Source organism: Peromyscus californicus, unplaced genomic scaffold (genome assembly GCF_007827085.1).
Source record: "Peromyscus californicus insignis strain IS unplaced genomic scaffold, ASM782708v3 Scaffold_4__1_contigs__length_199733344, whole genome shotgun sequence".
NCBI lineage: Eukaryota > Metazoa > Chordata > Mammalia > Rodentia > Cricetidae > Peromyscus > Peromyscus californicus.
The window spans coordinates 6,591,752-6,614,411 of NW_026294562.1; the positions used below are offsets into that span (position 1 = coordinate 6,591,752).

The window sequence follows — 22,660 nt, forward strand, 5'->3', positions numbered from 1 at the left end:
GGGTAAACCCTGTGGGGCGGGAGGAGCAAGGCGGGGACTTCTCTTGGCACTAGCCTCCTTTCCCTCCTCTGATCGCCTCATTTTTTTTCTCAAGCAGCAGCGTGCTCCCCCGTTGTGTGGCCATTCTGGACCGGAAGTTGGTAGCCGAGGGCCGAATCTTTATGCTACAGAAGAACTTTCGCCCCAGGTGCTGTGCTTTCTGGGTCTCTGGTGTCAGCTTATGTAGTTGCAGTTGTTTTGAGGCTAAACAGTTACTGGAACAAATCCACGTGGGGATTGTAAAGAGTCCAAGTTTTCCCTTTAGAGAACACTGTTAAGTGAAGGTGATCTTTGGATTTTACAAAAAGAATCTAATGCTAGGTGAGAAATAGCCTACAGCTAAAATAATTACAGATTGTATAAGAAAGCTGTACTCATACATATGACGTGTATTGTATTAAGTAAGCTTATGCTGTAGTTGGAGAGATGGGTCAGTGGTTAAGCGTGCTTGCTGATCTTTCAGAAGACCAGAGTTTGGTTCCCAGCACCTGCATTAGGTGCCTTCTGACCACCTGGAACTCTAGCTCCATCTGGAACTCTAGCTCCAGGAGGTCTGATGCCCTCTTTTGGCCTCCTCAGACACTCATACATATGCACAAACATGCACACATATTCATAAATGAATAATAAAAAGTTATGTCTTCATCCTCTCAGGAATTATCGATTATTAACAAAGTGCAATAATTATTTGTTGCATACCAGCATTAAGCCTTTCATTCTTACAAGTGATATTTATGGCAGTTTTGCTCAGGAATCTGAAGGGTACAGATGTTGCATCCTTGTATGTTCAGGAAATACTAGTATACAAATGTTGACTTTTTCCTCTGGGGTCAGGGCAGCATAACAGAAACATAAACACGCCAGGCCAGATGAGCACTCTACCACCGACCTGATGCAGCGACTCACGGCACTAGAAACCTGTCATTTCATTTGATACCTTGTTGCCGAACAGAATGGTGTAGACATCAGCATTTTCAGACCTGGCATTAAGTCTCTGGATGCCTCCTTGAATAGTACTTATTTTTTACAGCACATGATTTGGGACTGCCACATTGTGACATGGATGAGTCTTCAGTGACGCTTGGCACAATAGATGTTTCTTATCTGCCCAGTTCATCAGAATACAGCCTTGGCCGGTGTAAACACACAAGTGAGGATTGGGTAAGCGGAAGAGAAACCTTAGAATAGTTTACTGAGCTGTCTGCCTTATATCAAGTAGAGATTAATCATCACAGAAACTGCTTCCAGCTGTTAGAAGTGGTGTTTTTGCAACCTAAGAATAATTTAAAATTTTTGATAGTACTAATTGGGAAGAAAAACTGGATGGAAAATTTCAAAATAATGATTATATTAAAAAGCAAATCACTTGTCTGGAGGCATAAACAGTAACCGTTGTTTTGGGTAGTATGCTTACAAATTCTTTTTTTTTTTTTTTTTTGGTTTTTCGAGACAAGGTTTCTCTGTGTAACTTTGCGCCTTTCCTGGAACTCGCTTTGGAGACCAGGCTGGCCCCGAACTCACAGAGATCCACCTGGCTCTGCCTCCCCAGTGCTGGGATTAAAGGCGTGCGCCACCACCGCCCGGCTCAGTATTTGGTTTTTTAGAGACTGTCATAGGAGTGAGATCTGAACAATAAACACACCCAGAGTTAAAGAGGAGTCTGCATACCCTTGAACAGGGTTTGACTCTAGTCAAACTGTCTCCGCTTCACATTCCAACTTTAAATGCTCTTGATAACAATGTCATTAAGCATGCTTTGTTTTTCCTCTGACTATGGCAAGAACAACAGCTCACTGTGTCAGGCGTTCCTAGTTTTCCTGTGGGACTGTTTTGGAAGGGCTCAGGGTTGACTGAGCACAGGGATTCAGGGGTCTGATTTCTTCCTCCCACTGTCAGAAGCCCCTTTGACCTTTGCACTTTTGTTAACCAACATCTCAGCTTATACATGGAAGAATGGCAGTGGTTGCCTTTATGTGCCTGGCTATTGTTAACATAACTCCAGGCTGCTTTGGCTTTCATCCCTTTTTGTGACTGAATAATGTTCCACTGGGTAATAATGTATGTCATATTTTTATCCATTCATCCTTTGGTGAACATCAAAACTGTGACAAAACCTGTGAATGCTGTATCCAGCAGTTAGCAACTGTTACAAACTATGTTTTTAGGAAATCAACTTTTTCCTATGTAACAAACTTTTTTCTAAGTGATGATTGTGGAGCAAGATACTTTACATGAAAACACTCAATGCACATGTAATTATACTGCCCAAAGAAAGAAACAGCATAATTTTCTCTTTTATTTGAAATATCTTAGTTTTAGAGACCAAGAGAACAGTTCTGATGCCATTTAAACACAGTTTCTGCCTTACATTTATCAGGGTGACTGTGGGTTCAAACCTACCTTCTTCAGATCCGCAACGCTAAAATGGAAGGAGAGCCTCATGAGCCGGAAGAGGCCGTTTGTGGGAAGGTGCTGCTACTCCTGCACGCCACAGAGCTGGGTAAGAACTCCCCTGCTCATCACAGAGGGCTTTAGTTTTGTGGATTTTGTTGTTTGGTCTTAATGGATTTGACTCCTTCAGAACCAAGACCCCTGTTTTTAAGTCAAACATTTCAGGTAAAGAAATGGACTTAATTCATTTATTCAATAATGTTGGTCCACAGTTAGGGGGAGAGAAGATTTTACTTTGAGTTAACATCCATAGCCTTGATGGGGTAGTGCTCAATACCTGCTGGGTGCTGACTTTTAGCCTCCAGGAATGTCCTTGGTTTTTTGTTATTTTGTTGAGCGATAAGCATGCCACACCCTTCCTTGTTCTTTGAGAAGAGCCGACTGGGTGAAAGGTGAGCTGCTAATGGCATTTGGTAGAGGGATGAGTTAGCAACCCTAGTATTTCCTTCCCTCCTGTTCTAAGCAGAGTTAGGGTTTTGAAAGGTTGTATTAGTTGTTAAGCTGTTCTTGGGATGGACCAAATATTTAGGACTCGGAAACTGTCGTTAACAGAGGTTGTTTAGAACTTGTGCGGATGGCTGACTGTGCTGGGTGAATTCTCTACTGGAGTCTGGCTTGGCCGGCGGTCCAGTTCTGAGCCTGGCCTAGATGGCTTTGCTAACATTGGTGAGGTCCAGACAGAGCCGGAGCAGTTCTTGTGTAGCATCCAGGTCTGCTCAAGAACGGCTTGCTAGAGATGCGCCTTTTAAAGTGTAAGTGCCTTAACACAGGACTCTGTTACCACTGCAGGAGCATGGAAATGCCAGTCCAGGAGTGAGGCCAGTTTGCATATAGAGGACAGTGGAAACAAAGGCTTAAATAGAAGGCTTTTCTTTGTAGACTGGCCTCTCACCTAATTCTAATTTTGATCACAAGGCAATGCCTTAACTACAGTTCTCCACCACAGTATTGCACCTGCAGCGCTAGAGTGTATTGTCAGCCAGAGCTGCATAGGGAATTACTGGTGGTGGTGAGGCTATGGCCTGGGGTTGAGTGGGTATATTGTAACAGGCTGTTGCTTTTTGTGTAGAGGTAGTAATGGATAGAACTACATTGATCTTGAATTCCTCCTATGTTCATTTAAATAATTTGTTAGAAAGTTTTTTATAGTTCTTGATATTTGACATCCATTCTTTGAAAACCTAATTTTTTATAAAGAGATTTCATTGCAGTAATTTTTACATCTTGTTGACACTTTTTTTGCATTTATTTTTGGACTTTTACTGTTTTGATTGTTAAAGGGCTAGGCTGTCCTTTTAAGATCTGTAAAGAGAGTGACTGGTAGGTGTACTTTTAGGTGACTATTAGGTGTTCAGTTGTTTTAGAGAATGGAAATATCTGAGATTGAATGCTTAGGTTTTGGCAGCCTCAATTTTCTTCCTCATATAATGGGTAATTTTCATGTGTCTTGTGCGCAGAGGGGTTTAATTCAACAGTAACTGTGGTATTTAGGATAATAGTTTGTTTGAATTTGGGGGCCACTGAAATCTGTGACTTTGTGACTGAAGCTGACTGTGGTCCTGCTCTGTGACTGTGACTGACTGTGGGTCCTGCTCTGTGACTGTGACTGAAGCTGACTGTGGGTCCTGCTCTGTGACTGTGACTGACTGTGGGTCCTGCTCTGTGACTGTGACTGAAGCTGACTGGGTCCTGCTCTGTGACTGTGACTGAAGCTGACTGTGGTCCTGCTCTGTGACTGTGACTGAAGCTGACTGTGGTCCTGCTCTGTGACTGTGACTGAAGCTGACTGTGGTCCTGCTCTGTGACTGTGACTGTGACTGACTGTGGTCCTGCTCTGTGACTGTGACTGAAGCTGACTGTGGTCCTGCTCTGTGACTGTGACTGAGGCTGAAGCTGACTGTGGGTCCTGCTCTGTGACTGAGGCTGAAGCTGACTGTGGTCCTGCTCTGTGACTGTGACTGAGGCTGACTGTGGTCCTGCTCTGTGACTGTGACTGTGACTGACTGTGGTCCTGCTCTGTGACTGTGACTGAGGCTGAAGCTGACTGTGGGTCCTGCTCTGTGACTGAGGCTGAAGCTGACTGTGGTCCTGCTCTGTGACTGTGACTGTGACTGACTGTGGTCCTGCTCTGTGACTGTGACTGTGACTGACTGTGGTCCTGCTCTGTGACTGTGACTGTGACTGACTGTGGTCCTGCTCTGTGACTGTGACTGAGGCTGACTGTGGTCCTGCTCTGTGACTGTGACTGTGACTGACTGTGGGTCCTGCTCTGTGACTGTGGGTCCTGCTCTGTGACTGTGACTGAAGCTGACTGTGGTCCTGCTCTGTGACTGAGGCTGATTGTAGGTCTTGCTCTGTAGGGGAGGGAGCAGGAATGGGGAAGGGAAAAGATTCCATGGCCTTTGGTTTTAGGGTTTCAAAGTTAAATTTGAGTTTGGGACTATCTTTAAAGTATAAAAAGTACTATTTAATAAAACATGTGTTTTCTTCATTCTGTAAGTTTTGAAGCAGCAATTCCTACTGTTATGCTTGAATTTGAAATGTCTAGAGACATTATTGGGATTCATGACCATTAATCCAGCTGGGAATTCATGTGTACATTCTTTTTTTTTTTTTTTTATAGGAGAGGTTTTTCAACCCCAGTATCCCATCTCTGGGTTTGCGGAACGTTATTTATATCAATGAAACTCACACAAGGTAAAAAGGCATTTTTTTATACTTCTACTAAGTCTTAGAAGTAAAACTCTGTAATGCTAATTAGCATACTTTAAGATGTACCTGTGGTTTCTAGAGTGGATAGAATGTGAGCCTTTGATACAAGTGAGTTCCTCTAAAGATTAGAAGCAGGACAGCTGCTGGAGGCCTAGCCCAGCTAATTGCTGCTCTGCTGTCAGGCCTCCGCATGTGGGGTAGCTGTCACCTGTGGTATTCTTTAAAACATCAAGACACTGACTTTTGCTATGAAGTAGGAAGTATTTGACAAGAGATTAAAGGTTTGAATGTCGTATGGTATGTTGTAACTGTTTCATACTTCAAAAACATAAATGTGGCCGATGAGGTGGCTTAGCTTGATGACCTCCCGAGGCTGATTCCTGGCATCAGTGATGGAAGGAGAGTGCCAGCTCCTGAGGTCAGCTCTGACTGCCATATATGCTCACATGCATGCAGTCATACACCAACACAGGAATTTCAAACACAAATGATTAAAAATCTTCTCTAGACTCGCTCTGAAGAGTCCTGGAACATACTCTGTCCTGAGTAAATGCCCCCTTTTATTAGTGAGCACCTGTTGTATAGAACGGCGAGTTTCGTTATATTTGCATGATTACATCACTGTACTGTGCTCAGGTTCGACTCTCTATCCGTTTGTCCTTCTCCCTCCTCTTGGCCCCCTCCATGCAGTAAATGTTCTTCCAATTATTTACCGAAGATAATTTAAAAAATGAGTTCTGACTTCCCAATTCCAGTCCATAGGGACTTGGTAGGTGCCAGGGAGGAAGGGCCTTGGCTGTATGTAAGACAAGCAGATAAGGGAAGTTAGAAGATGTGTGTCACCAGAGGAACAGCAGCCAGAGACACCAGCAGTCCTTACGGTTCTAAGAACAGACGCCCGAGGCGGCAGAGGTGTTCTTGGTGATGAGAAGTGCTTGGAATTCTGTGCAAGGTGATCCAAGAGTGCAGTGTGTGGATCTGGTCCCCGACGGCACTGCCCTTCACTAGGTGAAGAGGGTCTTGTGTGAGGGTGACAGTCCTGCTTGTGTGTTCAAGTTTGCCTTTGTGATAGAACCAGAGTCCAAATCCAAGTATTTTCTTTCCGTTTCTCAGGTTCCTCTCTGTCTTCTTGGTTTAAATTTAAAGCAGAGAGGAAAGACTGGTCCATGAAATTTGTTTTTATTTCCCATTTCTTAGTTGACATGACCGTGGTCCTAAGTAAAGAAACAGTTTCTTCTTCATATAAATAGACATTTTACATAGGAAGCCAAAAGTTTTGTCTGTTAGCCCTGACTGGAGCAGTTAAGACACCAACTTGAGACGGTAGCCCAAACTGTTCCCTGAAGCAAGTTGCCTGTGCAGCTGCTTGTGTGTTCAATGACAAAGGCTAAAAGCTTTGAGAAGCATGGGGTGTGCACTGTCCTGCTGCACACCCCCAGGTCCATTTGCACATTCTTGTGCTGTCTCTCTTCCGTGCTCAGGTGTCTGCTCACCCACACTCACACCACACAGATGCCATGTTTCAGTAGACTGCACAGGCCTTTCAGAGAGTGCTTGGGCTTTTTGTTGTAGTAATCATCTGAACGTGTTCACTGAACAGGGTTTAGTGAGAATGCAACACACCGAGTTAACCTTTCTGAAGCTGGAGACAGGAAAGGAGGTGTCAGGAGACATGAGGAGTTATTCACAGACAGTCACTCTTGGCCTCTTTTCAGAGTTATTGACCTCATGTTTGAATCTGCTGTTAGTATCACTGTGGAGGAAATAATAATAATAATGTTGCCTTATGCCATTGTCATACATGGTTTCAAATCATTACACAGAGAGATGCATAGCTTCTTATTCCAAAGTATATCTCTGTGTACCCCCAGCTAATCCCACATAGTTGCTGTCACCTACAAGAGTATACGATTTCCCTTAGATAGATCTGATGTGTGTTTACAGTGGAAAAACAGAGATGTTCAGAAGCTGGATGTCTTTGCTTTGATTAGCTTTTAATTCCCTTTGAGACTCAGGGCTTATCTTGGAAGAATGCTTTAATAAAGAAAATGGCCCTTTGTGCTGGGAAGAGACCTCCAAGTCTGCTTCGTGTAGCCTATGGCTGTAGTGTAGCATGAGTCTTAAAAGTTCTTATTAATAAAATCAAACCTGGGCCAGGTAATGGGGTGAACACTGGAAGATCAGAGAGACAGAACAAGCCACAGCTATCTCACCTTGCCAATTCCTCAACTGGTCCTTTTTCCTCAGACTGGAAGCTTCTGTGTCTTCATCCCAATAGCTCTCAGCTGAACTGCTGCTAGAAGCCTGAATGCTTAACCAGCCAAATGCTTAACCAGCCAAATGCTTAACCAGGCCAAAATGCTTCTAGTTTCTGGTCCTCATGCCTTATAAACCTTTCTGCTTTCTACCACCACTCCCTGGGATTAAAGGCGTGAGTGACCATGCCTGGCTGTTTCCAATGCGGCCTTGAACTCACAGAGATCCAGAGGGATTTCTCCTTCTGGAGTGCTAGGATTAAAGGCGTGTGCTTAACATTTTCTAGCCTAAGTATCTTGTGGCTTTTCTGTTCTCTGACCCCAGATAAGTTTATTAAGGTACACAATATTTTGGGGAACACAATACCACACTGTAGCTCTAAGCCATGCACACCTCTGCCTACCCTGCCCGCACAGCTAACGGCTAACACCCCACTTGCGTGCCTCTGTAGTACTAGTGAGAAAGTCAAATTTTCCTTTTGTTTTTAGATTTAGATTACTACTCAGGAAAATAAGACAATTTAAGCATTGACAAACAGTTTCCAAGTTTCAGGGTTTTTTTTTTTGATTTTATGTATGTGAGTACTCTAACTGCATGTATGCCTGCATATTAGAAGAGGGTATCAGATCCCAGTAGAGATGGTTGTGAGCCACCATGTGGTTGCTGGGAATTGAACTCAGGACCTCTGAAAGAGCAGCCAGTGCTCTTAACCTCTGAGCCACTCTCCAGCCCTGAAGTTTCAGTTTTACCTGAGAATATACGAAAGCAATTATGAGTCAAAATGACAGCATAGCACTCTGACCTCTAGGACCATCGGCGGGTGGAAAGCCGCTCTAGTGGAGGTGTGCTGGAGCACTTGCTGAGAGGGTGTGTGTGTGTTTTGCAGGCACCGAGGATGGCTGGCAAGGCGTCTTTCTTACATCCTTTTTGTTCAAGAGCGGGATGTCCACAAGGGCATGTTTGCCACCGGAATCACCGAGAATGTACTGAACAGCAGCAGGTGAGGGTGGGACACCGGGGACAAGGTGGGGACAGGTTGGATGTGTGGCAGTGGGACGGGAGTGGGAGTTAAGTCTCTTCTGTTGATTTCTCTGCTTCTTTTCCCCAGGGAAATGCTTGCATTTCTGAGCAGTGAGTGTTAAGCCACAAAAGGAATTGAGGGAAGTCAGGAGAGGAAGGTGTGGCGAAGAGTGTGATATAGGTGGGCAGTTCTGTTTTATGGACTGTGTACTGAATAGTCTTCTAGAATGTGAAAGGCAAGTCGTGAGCTAGTGTTAGAGATGTGTGCACATAGGCCTAGGGGTCCCCATCACTATTTTATGATATGAATATTGGGGGCAGCCCATTCTCTGTTTTGATAGCCCAAAGAGGAGTGCTTGGTGTTTTGTCTAATGATTTCTGAGTACCTAAGGCCAAGTCCTTGTAGTAGGAGGTCACTGCTTCAGTCTTGGAGAATAAGATCCTTTGCTCTCAGAGAAAATGTTTACCTGTGAGGGAGGCTGACCTCAGCAGACACCAAGGAAAAGAGCCACACACCTTCATTAATGTGTACCAGTCTCCAGGAGAGCAATTGCCTAATGCAGCCAGAAACTGGAGTAGCTGTAGGGGAAAAGGAAACAATGGGATTTAGGTGATTTGGTGGTGTAAATAACTGCAGGGGTTAATGAGTGAGCGAGGGAAATCAGTAGCAGGGACAGAGTTTTCCTGTTGAGGGAGATGGAATGAGCCATGGAACTTCACTCGGGACAGAGTGATTAGCTCGCCCTGGTAGCTGGAGCCTTCCTCAGAAGACTAGTGCCATGACCCTGATGCTGCTGGGACTTCTCGTCCCAGCCCAGCAGCCTTTTCTACCTGCTGTCTGGGATTCGAGGAGGTTCAGAGACTCTTGTCTCTTTGGGGAGAAGTTTCTGCCAAACAAGGGAGTTCCAGAGAGCCCCTCCCAGTGCCTTAAGTCAGGGAGACCATGGAGAGCTAGGAAGTGGGGGCAGACTCCAAGGCCTTCCATTTACTTTTATTTAAAGTTCGGCTTGCTCCATACTTTGTGAGGTGAGTTTCTGAGCCCTTAAGCATGGGAGCTTTGGTGAGAGTTTCTCTGCTTCGCCTCTTGGGTGTGGCCTTCTTCCCTGTAGCTGGAAACCAGAGATGGGGTGACTGAAAACTTGGAGTTCATAAGGTTTGTTTGTAGCCCTGCCAGGGGTTGTGGCTCCAACCCCAATAGTTCTGGTTCTTAGTAAGTACTTAGGAAAACATGTTAGCTGAATTGCTGAATAGTTAACAGTGGAGAGATCACATTAGATACCCAGAGAAGCATCCTAGGCTCAGGCAGTAAATGCCGTCTGGTTAAACCTCCAGGTAACTGGGGTGGTGGACATGCTCTGAATCAAGACCAGATCTGTCCACCTGGGAGGAGTTTTTTCTTCAGCACATTTCTTGTAGCTGTGTTGATTTTGATCCTGAACTCTGCCTTTGTAAAATGACTGGTTCAGTTGGAAAAAAGAAAAAGTAAATAGTTATGTCCATTTTAATGCTTCTCAGAGAGTTTTATAGGCAGTTCTAGTGTTGAGACAATATAAGCAAATGAGAGAGATGATTTCTAAAGAAAAATCATACATTACTTTGACTTTTTGTGGCAGTTTTTTTTTTTACTTTGTTTATTATACTAGATTACATAAAGCCATTTTCATGAAGTTTGCGTGTTCTTTGAGTACATGTTCCCTCATGGGTTATGTACACAGGAGTAACCTTCCTTTTCCTTCCTTTGCTAAAGTGTAACATGACTGGGGCATTCAAATTCCATAGCAGTCACTCAGTGAATCTGAGTAAAATTGTTAGGCCTGTCCAGACTTCTAAGGATTCTTTGGCTTAGGAATGTGTTGCCCATTTTTTATTTTATTATTGTTATTTATGTATATATGTGTCTGTGTAGGAGGCCAGAGGGGTGACCACTAGAGCTAGAATTACAGGCAGTTGTGAGCTGCCTGATGTGGGTGCTGGGAAATCAAACTCAGGTCCTCTGCAAGAACAGTACATACTCGTAACCACTGAGCCATCCTTCCAGGCCCTGGCCATCAGTTTTGATAGACAACAGGGGCTGATGGTCCTCACTTGAGCTTTCTCTTTTGCCACTGAACTACTTCTTTCTGCATATTAAAGACAGTGGACATTTTATTCTGTTTTCCTATCCTATTCATTTATAGCCATAGTTTAGAATCTACCAAATATGTCCTGTGACATAGAATCGGTTTCATTGTCTGACTTTTACTTTCAAATCAGAGTCGAAGAGGCGATTGTTGAAGTGGCTGCTGAGTTGAACCTGGATGGATCTGCCCAACAACAGTCTAAAGCCATCCAGAAAGTGAAAAAGAAAGCCAGAAAGATCCTGCAGGAAATGGTTGCTACTGTCTCTCCAGGAATGATCAGGTATTAAAGGGGATGGATGGATTGCGGCCAAGGCCAGTGTGTTTCCACCAAGTAGATTAGAACATTGGATCTTCTTTTCCTAGCTCAAGATACGAACAAAAGATGTTAATGTATTTCAGTGTTAAATCTACCCACTCAAGTGTGAAATAGCACAGTGGAGGCTTCTATCCACTTTGCCCTGCTGATTGGTAGCAGCCGCTCTATTATGGGTATCGTCTGTTCTCCTCAAATGGCTGAGTCTAGTGTCTTACAGGGAGTGGTCGCATGTGTTAGAAGGATCCTTTTGCTCACTGATTTAGCATGGCTGTTCACCTTCGAAGGACTAAGTGCTATCAGAGGAAAATGTGTTCATAGTCCACAGTGAGGAGGTACTTCTGTGAGTAGTGTGTGCTTACGTTAGAACACTCATTCATCAGTCCAGATACCTAAGTGCACACACATGAAGTCATTTACAAGTGCTTTTAGGTCGTAGGCTCAGAAGCTGTGGGAGGCAAAAGTGAGCTGTATGCAGATTTATAACTTATGCATGTTTGCCTAGGTTTGTGTGGATTCGGATGTTTTTATTTCTTTCAGGCTGACTGGCTGGGTGCTGCTAAAGCTCTTCAACAGCTTCTTCTGGAACATTCAGATTCACAAGGGTCAACTGGAGATGGTTAAAGCCGCAACCGAGGTAAGGATTTCTGCGCCCCATCACTCTGTTTCCCCCGAGTGTGTGGCTCGTGCTCTGAGCTCTCTCAGAGTATCTCCTCCGTGCGGTCAGGGGTTGGGAGCCTTTTGGAAGCTTCCCACTTTGTGATAACTGCAGTAGCATTTTGGGAGAGAAGCAGGGCCTATCAAAAATGTATAGAATTCTTTTTATAAGTTACCTTGCAACAACCTGAACACCAGGTCACACAATACCTGTTTTATACACAGGGAAATAGAGGTGTAGGTAGGGGGAATCATTGGCCAAAGTCACAGATAATAAGTGATTTTCTCTCAGTGTTTTAAACCAAGCCTGGCTCCAAAAACCTCTGCTCCTTTTCCATAATGAAGACTGCCTCTCAGAAGAGGTGTGGTCAGCCTGAACTCTCACTGAGTCTCCCCCACTAGTAGCTGCTGTTGTAGTGGTGGATCTTCCATCCAGCTATGCGGGCATTGAATTACTGGAGCATGTTTGTAGAGAGTGAGTCATTGGTTAGCCAGTGATGAATGACTGGAACCAAAATGCAGTGAAGTGGGACCGACCGCTACCACCCGAGCTTTAAAGTTGGTGCTCTCTCTGCTCTAGACGAATCTGCCGCTCTTGTTCCTGCCGGTGCACAGATCCCACATCGACTACCTGCTGCTCACCTTCATTCTCTTCTGCCACAACATCAAGGCGCCATACATCGCCTCGGGCAACAATCTCAACATCCCCATCTTCAGGTGAGCTCCGTGTGGTTTGAAATCCAGGGAATGAAAGAGCTCGTTCTGTCAGACATTCTTGGACACAACTTTAATCACAGTATTCGAGAGGCAGAGGCAGGTGGATCTCTGTGAATTTTAGGCCATCTTGGTCTACATTGCAAGTTCCTGGTCTCAGGGCTATATAGTGAGTCTCTGTTTCAAAAAAAAAAAAAAAAAGATTGGTTTGAATTTGGGATTTGTTTTGTTATATTTTGATACATTATAAAAATGGCATTAGCCTTTTTTACTAAAAAAAAGTAATGCTTCATTGTGTAACCTTTGGCTAGTACACAAAACAAGGCATTATTCATGACCATATTTCTGTCTATGGGCTACATGTTGGACTGTGCTTGGGTAAAGTTGGGGGACAGTGTTTATCAGGTGGAGGAAAGGCTATTAAAAAGCAATGAGATGGGATATGGTACCAGACCTGTCAAAGGAAGGTTAGGTGCTGGCACCACAGCAGATGAAGGTTGTTAAGAGTAACCCTGCTGTTACCTTGACCTCATGATGACCTCGAGAATCCAATAAAACACCAACGGTGTTTGCTGGCATTTCACTCAAAGGGAACAGAGTGTTCAAAGGCGGAGACTCAAAAGCATGGTGGTGGGACAGTGACGGACAAGTAGGTAAGCTGGAGTGTGTACTAGGAAGCTCAAGGAGAGCCTGAGTGGCAGCTGCACAGATCGTAAGGGCTAGATCCAAAGCAGCTCTACGCTAAGGTTGGCATCCGTCCTGGCTTTGAACACTGATGAGTTCAGACCTGTATGTTGAGTGGCCATTCTGGGCTTGAAGAGATTAATTCTGATTCTGTTGTGAGAGTTCGGGCAGATGATGAGGGCTTACATCAGAAGTCTAGCCGTGTTCTTGGAGAGGAGGGCAGAGTCAGACTGAAAGGAATTAGTGAACTAAGTTCCTAGATGTGGGGCTCAGCAGAGGGTGTAGGAGACTGGATCTTCTGTCTACGAAGTCAGGTCACTGAGGAGCCAGTGAGGACTGGGTTGAGCTGAGGAATGGAACTCTTAACTCCAAGCAACACAGAGCACTGAGGCCAGCTCTGTGACCCCACATGAGTGAGGAGGGTGAACACAGAGAGAGACTGCAGAAGAGCTGGTGGCCCGGCAGGCAGGGCCTCCCACAATGGCATCCGAAGTCCTGGCCTCAGTCTCATGGTACAGGGCGCTCTGTCCTGGTCCCCAGACTGCTGCAGCCAGCCTGACTGGCGTCATCGGCAGAGTCAGTGGGAATTATCCTGATGAGCTTCGAGCAAACGTGGACAGGACACATTCAGTCCTCGCTGTCAAAGAGCTTGTCCTGTAACAGGAGTACAGACAAACAGCCGACAGTGACATTGCGGTGGGAGCCTACAGGACAGATATGCTTTCCCAGGGACTAGACACCCATGTCACACTCAAGGGCGTCTTTTCCCAGCATCAAGGAACAGAGAAGCTGGATCAGAAAATCATCAGAAAGCTTGGCCGGGGAGATGGTGAAGTTGGTAAACTGTTGTCAGGCTTGAAGACCTACCTGAGGTGTGGAAAAGTCTGGGTGTGGTGGTGTCGGCTTGTCTTCCTAGTGTTGGGGAGGCAGAGACAGGGAGCCTCGGGCCTTTCTGGCCAGCCAGCCTAGCCTGTTTGTCAAGTTCCAGGCCAGCTAGAGATCCAGTCCCAAAATGTAGATAGGTCTTGATTAATGACACTTGTGGTTGTGCTCTGGCTTCATTTGTGCATGCATGCACCTCACCCACATCTTACTCTGACTTCCATATACAGACTATGGAGGAGACCAGAAAATGTTAACATTTTAATATAATATTGCTGCATACACCAGTACAAATACTCATGTCTATCTGAAAACAATTACTCCATCTGCAAAGTCCAGGAGGAGGCTGTGAATCCAGGAAATCTTATTACAAACTTTCAACTTCATATCCAAGCTTATCAGGGTTGCAGAAAGAGACTTGGGGGAGGAAGCAGAATTGCTTTTTTCCTGTGTGTGCAAATGAACCTAGTTTTTGTTTTTTTAAACACACAGACTGGAAGAAGGGATCTGACCCCCTGGAATTAGAGTTACAGAGGGTTCTGAGCGGCCACATAGGTGCCAGGCATTGAACCCAGTTTCTCTGGAAGAGCAGCCAGTGCTCTTAACTGCTGAGCTGTCTCTCCAGCCATTTCCTGTTTTGTAAAGATGCTTATATTTGATTTCAGTTTGATAAAATTTTTCTTATCATAGGGACCCTCTTACATTAGTTATTTGAGAATATTTCCCCAAAGAATATTTGTTCACTTTACAAATTTTCCATGGGCCCGTGTCTAGAGAGAATGAACAGGGTTTAAAAATTTTTTTATTGGCCGGGCGGTGGTGGCGCACACCTTTAATCCCAGCACTCGGGAGGCAGAGCCAGTTGGATCTCTGTGAGTTCGAGGCCAGCCTGGACTACAAAGCGAGTTCCAGGAAAGGCACAAAGCTACACAGAGAAACCCTGTCTCGAAAAACCTAAAAAAAAAAAAAAAAAAAGAAATTTTTATTGGTTAATTTCTTTTTTTCCTCCCCCTTTCTGAGACAGGGTTTTACTCTTAGCTCTGGCTGGCCAGCAATGTAGACCAGGCTAAACTTGAAAATCCTAATCTCTGCCTCCTGAGTGCTGAGAATAAAGGCATGCACCACCAAGCTCAGCCATTGATCTTGGTTTTGATAATTTCATAGATGTATGTAGAGTATTCTGATTATTCCCTTCATCCTACCTCTCTTCTCTTCCCCTGCCCCCTCCCTACCAGTCAGCCCCTTTCTCAAATTCATGGCTTTTAGTTCTGTTTTATTTTGTGTGTGACCCATTTATGTTTAATTATTTTAAAGATTTATTTCTTTCATGTGTATGAATGTTTTGCCTGTATGTATGTATAAGCATCCCTTGTGTGCCTGGTGCCCAAGGAGTTCAGAAGAGCATGTTAGATCCCCTGGAACTGGAGTTATGAATGGTTGTGAACCACCATGTGGGCACTGGGAATTGAACCGGGGTCCTCAGTGAGCAGCCAGTGCTCTCAACTCCTGAACCATCTGTCCAGGCCGTGAGCCATTTAGTTTAACCAGGGCCACCCATCTGCATGACCACTGGATGGAACTGTCCACTAGAATCTGGAGGACTCCATCTGTGTGACCACTGGACAGAACTGTCCACTGGATCCTGGAGGACTCCATCTGTGTGACCACTGGATAGAGCTGTCCACTGGATCCTGGAGGACTCCATCTGTGTGACCACTGGATGGAACTGTCCACTGGATCCTGGAGGACTCCCATCTGTGTGACCACTGGACAGAACTGTCCACTAGAATCTGGAGGACTCCATCTGTGTGACCACTGGATGGAACTGCCCACTGGATCCTGGAGGACTCCATCTGTGTGACCACTGGATAGAGCTATCCACTGGAACCTGGAGGACTCACCAGCTGAAGGCAGTGACTTTCTACTTTTAAATATAGAAGCATTCCGAAATCTTCAAAGCTGTGCCATAACCTTTGCAAATGACATCACATCAGAACTCACACAACAATACTCCAAAGGCCAAGGAATGGGTGAAGCATGTCAATAACATGGAAAATGAGCTTCTGCATTTCCACTGTCAACATACGGGATTTCTATCTGAATGGAAAATGCTTTGGAGTATCTTAACATTTGAGCCTTCTTTTTACATTTTTCCTTATAAATAATTCATGCATTCCCTCATTTGCAGTACCTTGATTCACAAGCTTGGGGGCTTTTTCATAAGGAGGAGGCTCGATGAAACCCCAGATGGACGCAAAGACATTCTCTATAGAGCGTTACTTCATGGGGTGCGTATAGCCTCTAATTATCCTCAACACCATAGTGTTAGCTGTCACGGAGGGCAACAGAGATGTGTGGAACTAGGAATTTACAAATTTGTTCTTTGATTTGGGAGGTGGCTGCATAGATGTAGGTGATTATTTTTTTTGTAATTTCCCAAATACAGCTTTGGTGGGATGCTCTGCAGTTATGGATATGGGGAAGTGTTCAGTCAGTGATGAAGTGATGAAGTTATATTTTCCCCTGTGTTTTATCTTAAGATTCAGCTGTTCTGAGCTCATCTGAATCACATGGTCTTAGCCCATGTCTAATTCTCTCTTGTCTCAGCACATAGTTGAATTGCTCCGGCAGCAGCAGTTCCTGGAGATCTTCCTGGAAGGCACCCGCTCCCGGAGTGGGAAGACCTCCTGTGCTCGGGCAGGGCTGTTGTCAGTGGTAGTGGATACTCTGTCCTCCAACACCATCCCTGACATCCTCGTCATTCCTGTGGGCATCTCCTACGACCGGATAATCGAAGGTCACTACAACGGTGAACAGTTGGTAAGGAGCCAGCCTGCACAAGGCCATCTTAGCCTTTCAAGCTTTGCTTTTATATTTAATGGTTAGCATTAGATAAGAGTGGCATTTTGCTAAACATGGCTTTTCTTGTTGCCCATCTGAAACCTGCCTGAGTGGGCACGGGTGAGTTGCCTTCATCTTGTCTGTCAGCTTGTGAGTGAGTTTCCTGTGTTTCCCTGGGCTTGGAGACATACGGGAACTCATGTGTCAGTGCTGGCCTTGATCATGGGATTGCAGGTGGAAAGTTGTGATGTCCACCATGGGGGGTGTTGTCTATGCTTTGCTCTCTCTGAGGTCTGTGGATTGATTATGAGCCAGTGTCAGTGAAGCCCGAAGACTGCCTGGGTCATGTTGGCAAAGCAACTGCAAACTAATATGAGAAAAGGGAGCAAGTTTTTCAGTGAACTTTCCCCAAGAGATGCATGAGTCATAAGCATAGATTGGATCATCAGAAAGTGAACTCACGTGTGTGACCAGCACCCAGATGAAGGAATGATATCAGGACCCCAGAAGTCTTCCCCACACCCTTCCTATTAGCTCCCTCCAGGAGAGTCACTTGTCCAGCCTCTTATGAAAGATGGTTTTCTCCATTGCTGAACTCTAAATAATAACAATAATAATAATAGTAATAATAATGTATGTGGTTCTTTGTATCTGATTACCTGTGTAAGCACAGGCACCTGTGAGGTTCAGCCTGTTGCTGGGTACAGTTCAGACCCCACAGGGGAAAGGTTCCCCTGTGAGTGAATCACACACATAGCTCCTTAGTCTCAGCACATTGCTCTTGGAGCCCTTCGGGTTCCCTTTGCTACGTGTGTACTAAGGAAGGGGGCGAGTGCCAGAGGAGTCCAGTTTTGTTGACTTAGTGTGGAAGTCCTGGGCAAAGTATGTGCTTAAAACTCCCGCTTCCAGTGTGTCAGAACTTGTAGGATGCTTGACAGCTGAGGCTTTAAAAATAAGGGATGGACCTGGAACTACAGGTGGCTGATGACTCTTGACAGTTTGTGCCATCGCTGTGTGTGCCATGCGGGAAGACTTGTGAAGAAAATACTTTCTAAAAACCGTTCTCGTTAGTGGAAAGGCCATGGTGAGGCTGGCTGGCGTCCCCACCTCTGTTCTTCTTTTTTGAATCTCAGTCCTTGGAGAGCAGTTTCCAGGACATGACGTCATTGGTCCTTCACTGTTCTGGAGCTATAGCTTTGTGAACTGAGGGAAAGCATACTAAATGTACCAGCATTCCATGTTTGCTCAGTCTCCCCCGCTGAACGACGAGGCTGTGTCTTGTGAGCATCTTTGAATACTAGAGATTTCTGGCAGATTTCAGTTGAAGCAGTCAGGCGTGTCCAGTCTGTGCCTGTGGGTCACATGATCCCAGGGTAGCTGTGAATGTGGCCCAACCCACCTAGAGTCAGGAAAGGTTGACAACCCTGGCTCCCAGTCACTCATTTTTCCTTCTTTACTTATCATTGTCTTTTTACCAAGATAGAACTCAAGTTTCTATTTAAAAATTATTCTAAGCCAGGCATGGTGTCTCATAGCAGTTGGGGTGGGGCTGCAGGATTGCAGATTTGGATAGCGTAGTGAGAGCCCCTCAGAAGAAACACCAGCACAGCAGAGCACCCTCCCCTTTACTGTTGTGTTTAGGGCAAGCCCAAGAAGAACGAGAGTCTTTGGAGTGTGGCGAGAGGTGTTATCAGAATGCTGCGGAAAAACTACGGATATGTCAGAGTGGATTTTGCACAGCCATTCTCCTTGAAGGTGAGAGGCTTTTAAAGCACTGGCCTGAAGCTGTGTCACAAACACTTCCTTTCAACTGTTGAAGACCAAAATACAGTTTATATGTTGTTATGAAGGTTTTTTTCCTTTCTTTTAATTTTTCCAGGAATATTTAGAAAGCCAAAGTCAGAAACCTGTGTCTGCTCCCCTCTCTCTGGAGCAAGCATTGTTACCAGATATCCTTCCTACAAGGTAGGGTGTGCAGCCCCGTGCTGACCGTCCCGGACTCATTTCCTGCATTGCATGGGACAGTAGGGTAGCGTCAGTAGGAGCATGCTCCATCTTGTTCCCTTCCTCAGTGCAGTGACAGTCCTGATTGGATAAAGGATGTGGGAACACCTCACTTGCTCTCTCTCTCTCTCCATGTAGGCTTTGTCTAATTATAAGTCAAACCTCTTGGATTTTGTGAATCTTGTTGGATTATTTGATTTGTGCTTTTGAATGTCTTAACTGAATTTATTTGGGGCTCGCTTGGGTTATGCGTATTCTAAGTGAGTGAGATTCATTCGTAAAAGAGTATTTGATAGTAACTGAATTTTTCAGAACTGAAAGTGCATTGTAATTTAGAGCCCTCCCTTTCTGTCAGTGAGTTTGGAAGTGATGTATCAATAGACTATTTAGTCGTTAATAAGTAAAGTATTCTGTCTGAAAAAATATATTAGACTCTATGTTGTAGAGGAAAACAATGTAGATAAACGATCTATTTATAGTTAAAATTTAAAATATGTAGTGATCAGAGATATTCATACATTTAGAAATTAGTCCTATATTTTGAGCATAGGGCTAGGTGTGGCACATGTATGTCACCCCAGCAGTTGAGAGGCAGGATTGTGAGCACAGGGCTAGGTGTGGCACGTGTGTGTCACCCCAGCAGTTGAGAGGCAGGATTGTGAGCACAGGGCTAGGTGTGGCATGTGTGTGTCACCCCAGCAGTAGGAGGAGAGCTGCAAGCTTAAGGAGGACCTAGTCTATATAGTGAGTTTTAGCTCAAAAAAAAAAAAAAATACACTTGAAGTGTGGGGCTATAGGAGGCTGATTTTACAAATCTTTTTAGACCTAATGATGCTGCTGATGAAAATCAAGACATATCTGGTAACGAGTCCAGAAACTCGGTAGATGAAGCCTTCCGAAGAAGGCTGATTGCAAACCTGGCTGAGCACATCCTCTTCAGTAAGTTGAGCTCCACACTTCGTTGTCCCCAGTTCACACTGCATGTGGAGCAGTGTGGGTTGTGCAGGCTGGGCATCTGCTCAGGGCAGTCCTCTTGAGTCTGTCCACTCTTCCATAGGCTGTAGTGGGCGGGACCCTGGAAGGAAAGTGACAGGGAGGGTCGGGTCTGAGAAGCACAGCAGGATACCCAAGGTGTCCCGTAAGAGAGTCCCCGGGATTCTCATGGTTCTTAACACGTGCTTAGTTAAGACTGTGTGCCCGAGCTATTGCGTGGAATGCTAGCTGAACTTATAGTTGGGTGTCTCTCCTCTAACCCTGTGCATTTTTTAATTCAGTAAGTCCTGAGTGGCTCCCCATCCTAAAGCTGGGTTAGCTATGGGGAATGCAGATGGAACCCTTAGTGGCTGTGCACCCTGACAACTTCTGCTGCTGTCCTGGAATAGCTGTGCACAAATTCTATGTCCAGGTTAACCCTGAACAGAGGGTAAGCCAGCCACCATCAAGCTGTCTTTAAATTCCAAGTGCAGTGTTCTGCATTGGAGTGGCTCGTGAAGACCTGAAGATAGCACTGTGGTGCCCCGGGGCTCGGCCCTTGTTGGCTCTCCTTGCCATTTCCTGGGCCACTTCTGGTCAGTGTCATAACTCCTCCGGACAGTGTTGTAGAGGGTCCTTCCTTCAGCTTGCGTCTCCCATTCTCCCAATGTGGCTGCTGCTTTTCCTCCTGACTCTTGTGTGTGTGTGTGTGTGTGTGTGTGTGTGTGTGTGTGTGTGTGTGTCCGTGTCCAGAGAACTCTTCCTTAAGAATGTATGATAATGTGTCCCACACCTCAGATATGGATGCCCAAACAGATTCTTTCTAATTGTCAAAGGTTTGGAAAATAGAAATGGAGTAAATAGCAAATTTACCTCCTGATAATCAGTGGTATTGCTGTCTGGTCTCTAAAAATATTTTTTGGCTTTGAACTATTTTCTACTTATGATGTTTTTAAGTTTTTCATAAACATTTTTCCTAATGGCTGTAAAATGGTGCTGGGTTCTTTGCAAATACTTGAGGCAGCTTTAATTGTGAGTGAAATATTTCTAAATTTACTGTCATTTCAAAAGACTCAGAAATGGCATCTCTGTTTCATATATCTCTATATGATGATAATTTTGTACAAATTCAAAGTTCTGAGTTCCAAAGCATAGGTATTCTAAATGTATCTCCATGTCTCCCCCACTGCTTCTCTGGGCCACACTGAAAAGAGGAAATGCAAGCACACTGAGCATCCTTGCTATGAGTCTCCCAGGCTGTCGGCTATTTCCTACAACCCATTGAGTGTCTCGATGTTTTAAAAATGGAGGCTCCTCAGTTTATGAATTCACTCCAAGTCATGAAATCAATTAGTGTAAAAGTTAGAATTTGAGCCCTGATTTTATGACTTAAGTCTGTTTCCTTGCTCTTGAACTTTCATTTTACACATGGAGACATACAAGAAGAGGGACATAAGACTAGCCCATAGCATGCCAAGGCACACAGTGGAGGGCCCCTTAGAGTTCCAGAGTGTGCCTACATTTTGGGTTTTTTTGGTATTTCAGTAAGGACGTTCGTTTAGTGACCTAATCTCAATGGTCTGAATTGAAAGTGGACCTGTCATAGAATGCTGTCTCCTGGCTAGTGATTGCTGTGAGGCTCCTTTGTGTCAGAACACTGGCAAATCCAGTTGTGTTTCCATTGTAAGCTGCAGTTATGGGAAATACAGTTGACGACATGGTTAGCTCCACATGCTCCTGTTTAAAGCTAAGGTACTTCCAAGCTCTCACTTAAGTTAGAGCAAGGCCGACTGATGCTCTGTTTCTTTCCAGCTGCAAGCAAGTCCTGCGCTATCATGTCCACCCACATTGTGGCCTGCCTGCTCCTCTACAGACACAGGCAGGTACGTCAGACGCTCCTGGTGGCTCAGTAGGAAGCCGGGTGTTCCGTCAGCCTGTTCTAGGCTGAGGCTGTGCGACAAACCGTGACAGAAGCGAAGCACCTTGCCCAGAGTTCACCAGCCCAGTGAGGGAGGAGGTTCGCATGAGATTGAGGCAGACTATAAATGCATATAACAGAAGGATGCCGCTCCAGTGTAGTTAGCTTAAGTAAGGTGTATTTCAGTGACACACAGCATGCGTTCTGGTGGAGAGCACTTTCCAGGAAGTTTGCTTTGTATGTCAGAGCCCCCTCTGCCTTCCCACAGTAGGCTTGTGTAGCTCGGCCATGGGAGAGACCGCAACTTTCATGTTCACTGTCAACCTCTTGACACCAGACTGGGGTCTGTATATAGACTCCAAATAAACATTCGGGAGGTGAATGCTTGAAACGGGTCCTCACTGAGCACTCGGCACTACTTCACACAATGTCTCCTTCCCTGTGTGATCCCTTGTGCTCGGGTTCTGTGATGTGATGTCTGCCCGTGACATTCCTGGGAGCAGCTTCTTAGTGCCTTACCTACTGCTTGCCTTGCTGGTCTGGGCCTGTTTCTGTGTGTGCCCGCAGGACAGCCACAGCGGGGAGGAAATCTGGGGAAATCAGGCTTTGTGCTGTCACAGTCCATTTTTGTCTCTCTGTAGGGAATCCACCTCTCCACACTGGTGGAAGACTTCTTTGTGATGAAGGAGGAAGTCTTGGCTCGTGACTTTGACCTGGGATTCTCAGGGAATTCAGAAGATGTCGTCATGCATGCTATTCAGCTTCTGGGAAACTGTGTCACTATCACCCACACTAGCAGGAAGGATGAATTTTTTATTACCCCCAGCACAACTGTCCCATCAGTCTTTGAACTCAACTTCTACAGCAACGGGGTACTTCATGTCTTTATCATGGAAGCCATCATAGGTACGTTAGGGCCTGAAACATTCTCAGAGGTTTGCCTGGAAGACATAGGATGCCTGGTTGGTTTAGTTGCCAGCACCTTGTTTGAGGGAATGCACCACTGTAGTTTAGTCTCCGGTGAAAGTATTGCCCGCTGAGTTACCCTTCACAGCGCTGCAGTTCTTACTGTGGAGG

General features: G+C 45.2%; 1 protein-coding gene across 7 annotated transcripts in view; it reads left to right on the top strand.

Moving 5' to 3' along the window:
- Nucleotides 1-22,660, top strand: part of Gpam (glycerol-3-phosphate acyltransferase, mitochondrial) — a 64,336-nt gene that overhangs the window by 31,659 nt on the left and 10,017 nt on the right. For 4 of the 7 annotated variants that reach the window (XM_052760247.1, XM_052760245.1, XM_052760252.1 and 1 more), the window contains exons 2-16: nt 98-187; nt 1,070-1,200; nt 2,417-2,539; nt 5,114-5,187; nt 8,345-8,458; nt 10,732-10,878; nt 11,452-11,548; nt 12,149-12,285; nt 16,037-16,136; nt 16,456-16,668; nt 18,331-18,444; nt 18,569-18,654; nt 19,517-19,632; nt 21,478-21,548; nt 22,225-22,489. In XM_052760247.1, coding sequence (XP_052616207.1) covers nt 1,099-1,200; nt 2,417-2,539; nt 5,114-5,187; nt 8,345-8,458; nt 10,732-10,878; nt 11,452-11,548; nt 12,149-12,285; nt 16,037-16,136; nt 16,456-16,668; nt 18,331-18,444; nt 18,569-18,654; nt 19,517-19,632; nt 21,478-21,548; nt 22,225-22,489 — 1,759 coding nt within the window. In that variant the 5' untranslated portion in view covers nt 98-187; nt 1,070-1,098. Of the gene's footprint in view, nt 1-94; nt 188-1,069; nt 1,201-2,416; nt 2,540-5,113; nt 5,188-8,344; nt 8,459-10,731; nt 10,879-11,451; nt 11,549-12,148; nt 12,286-16,036; nt 16,137-16,455; nt 16,669-18,330; nt 18,445-18,568; nt 18,655-19,516; nt 19,633-21,477; nt 21,549-22,224; nt 22,490-22,660 lie in introns of all 7 variants that reach the window. The other 3 variants (XM_052760250.1, XM_052760246.1, XM_052760251.1) reach the window with 1 other exon arrangement.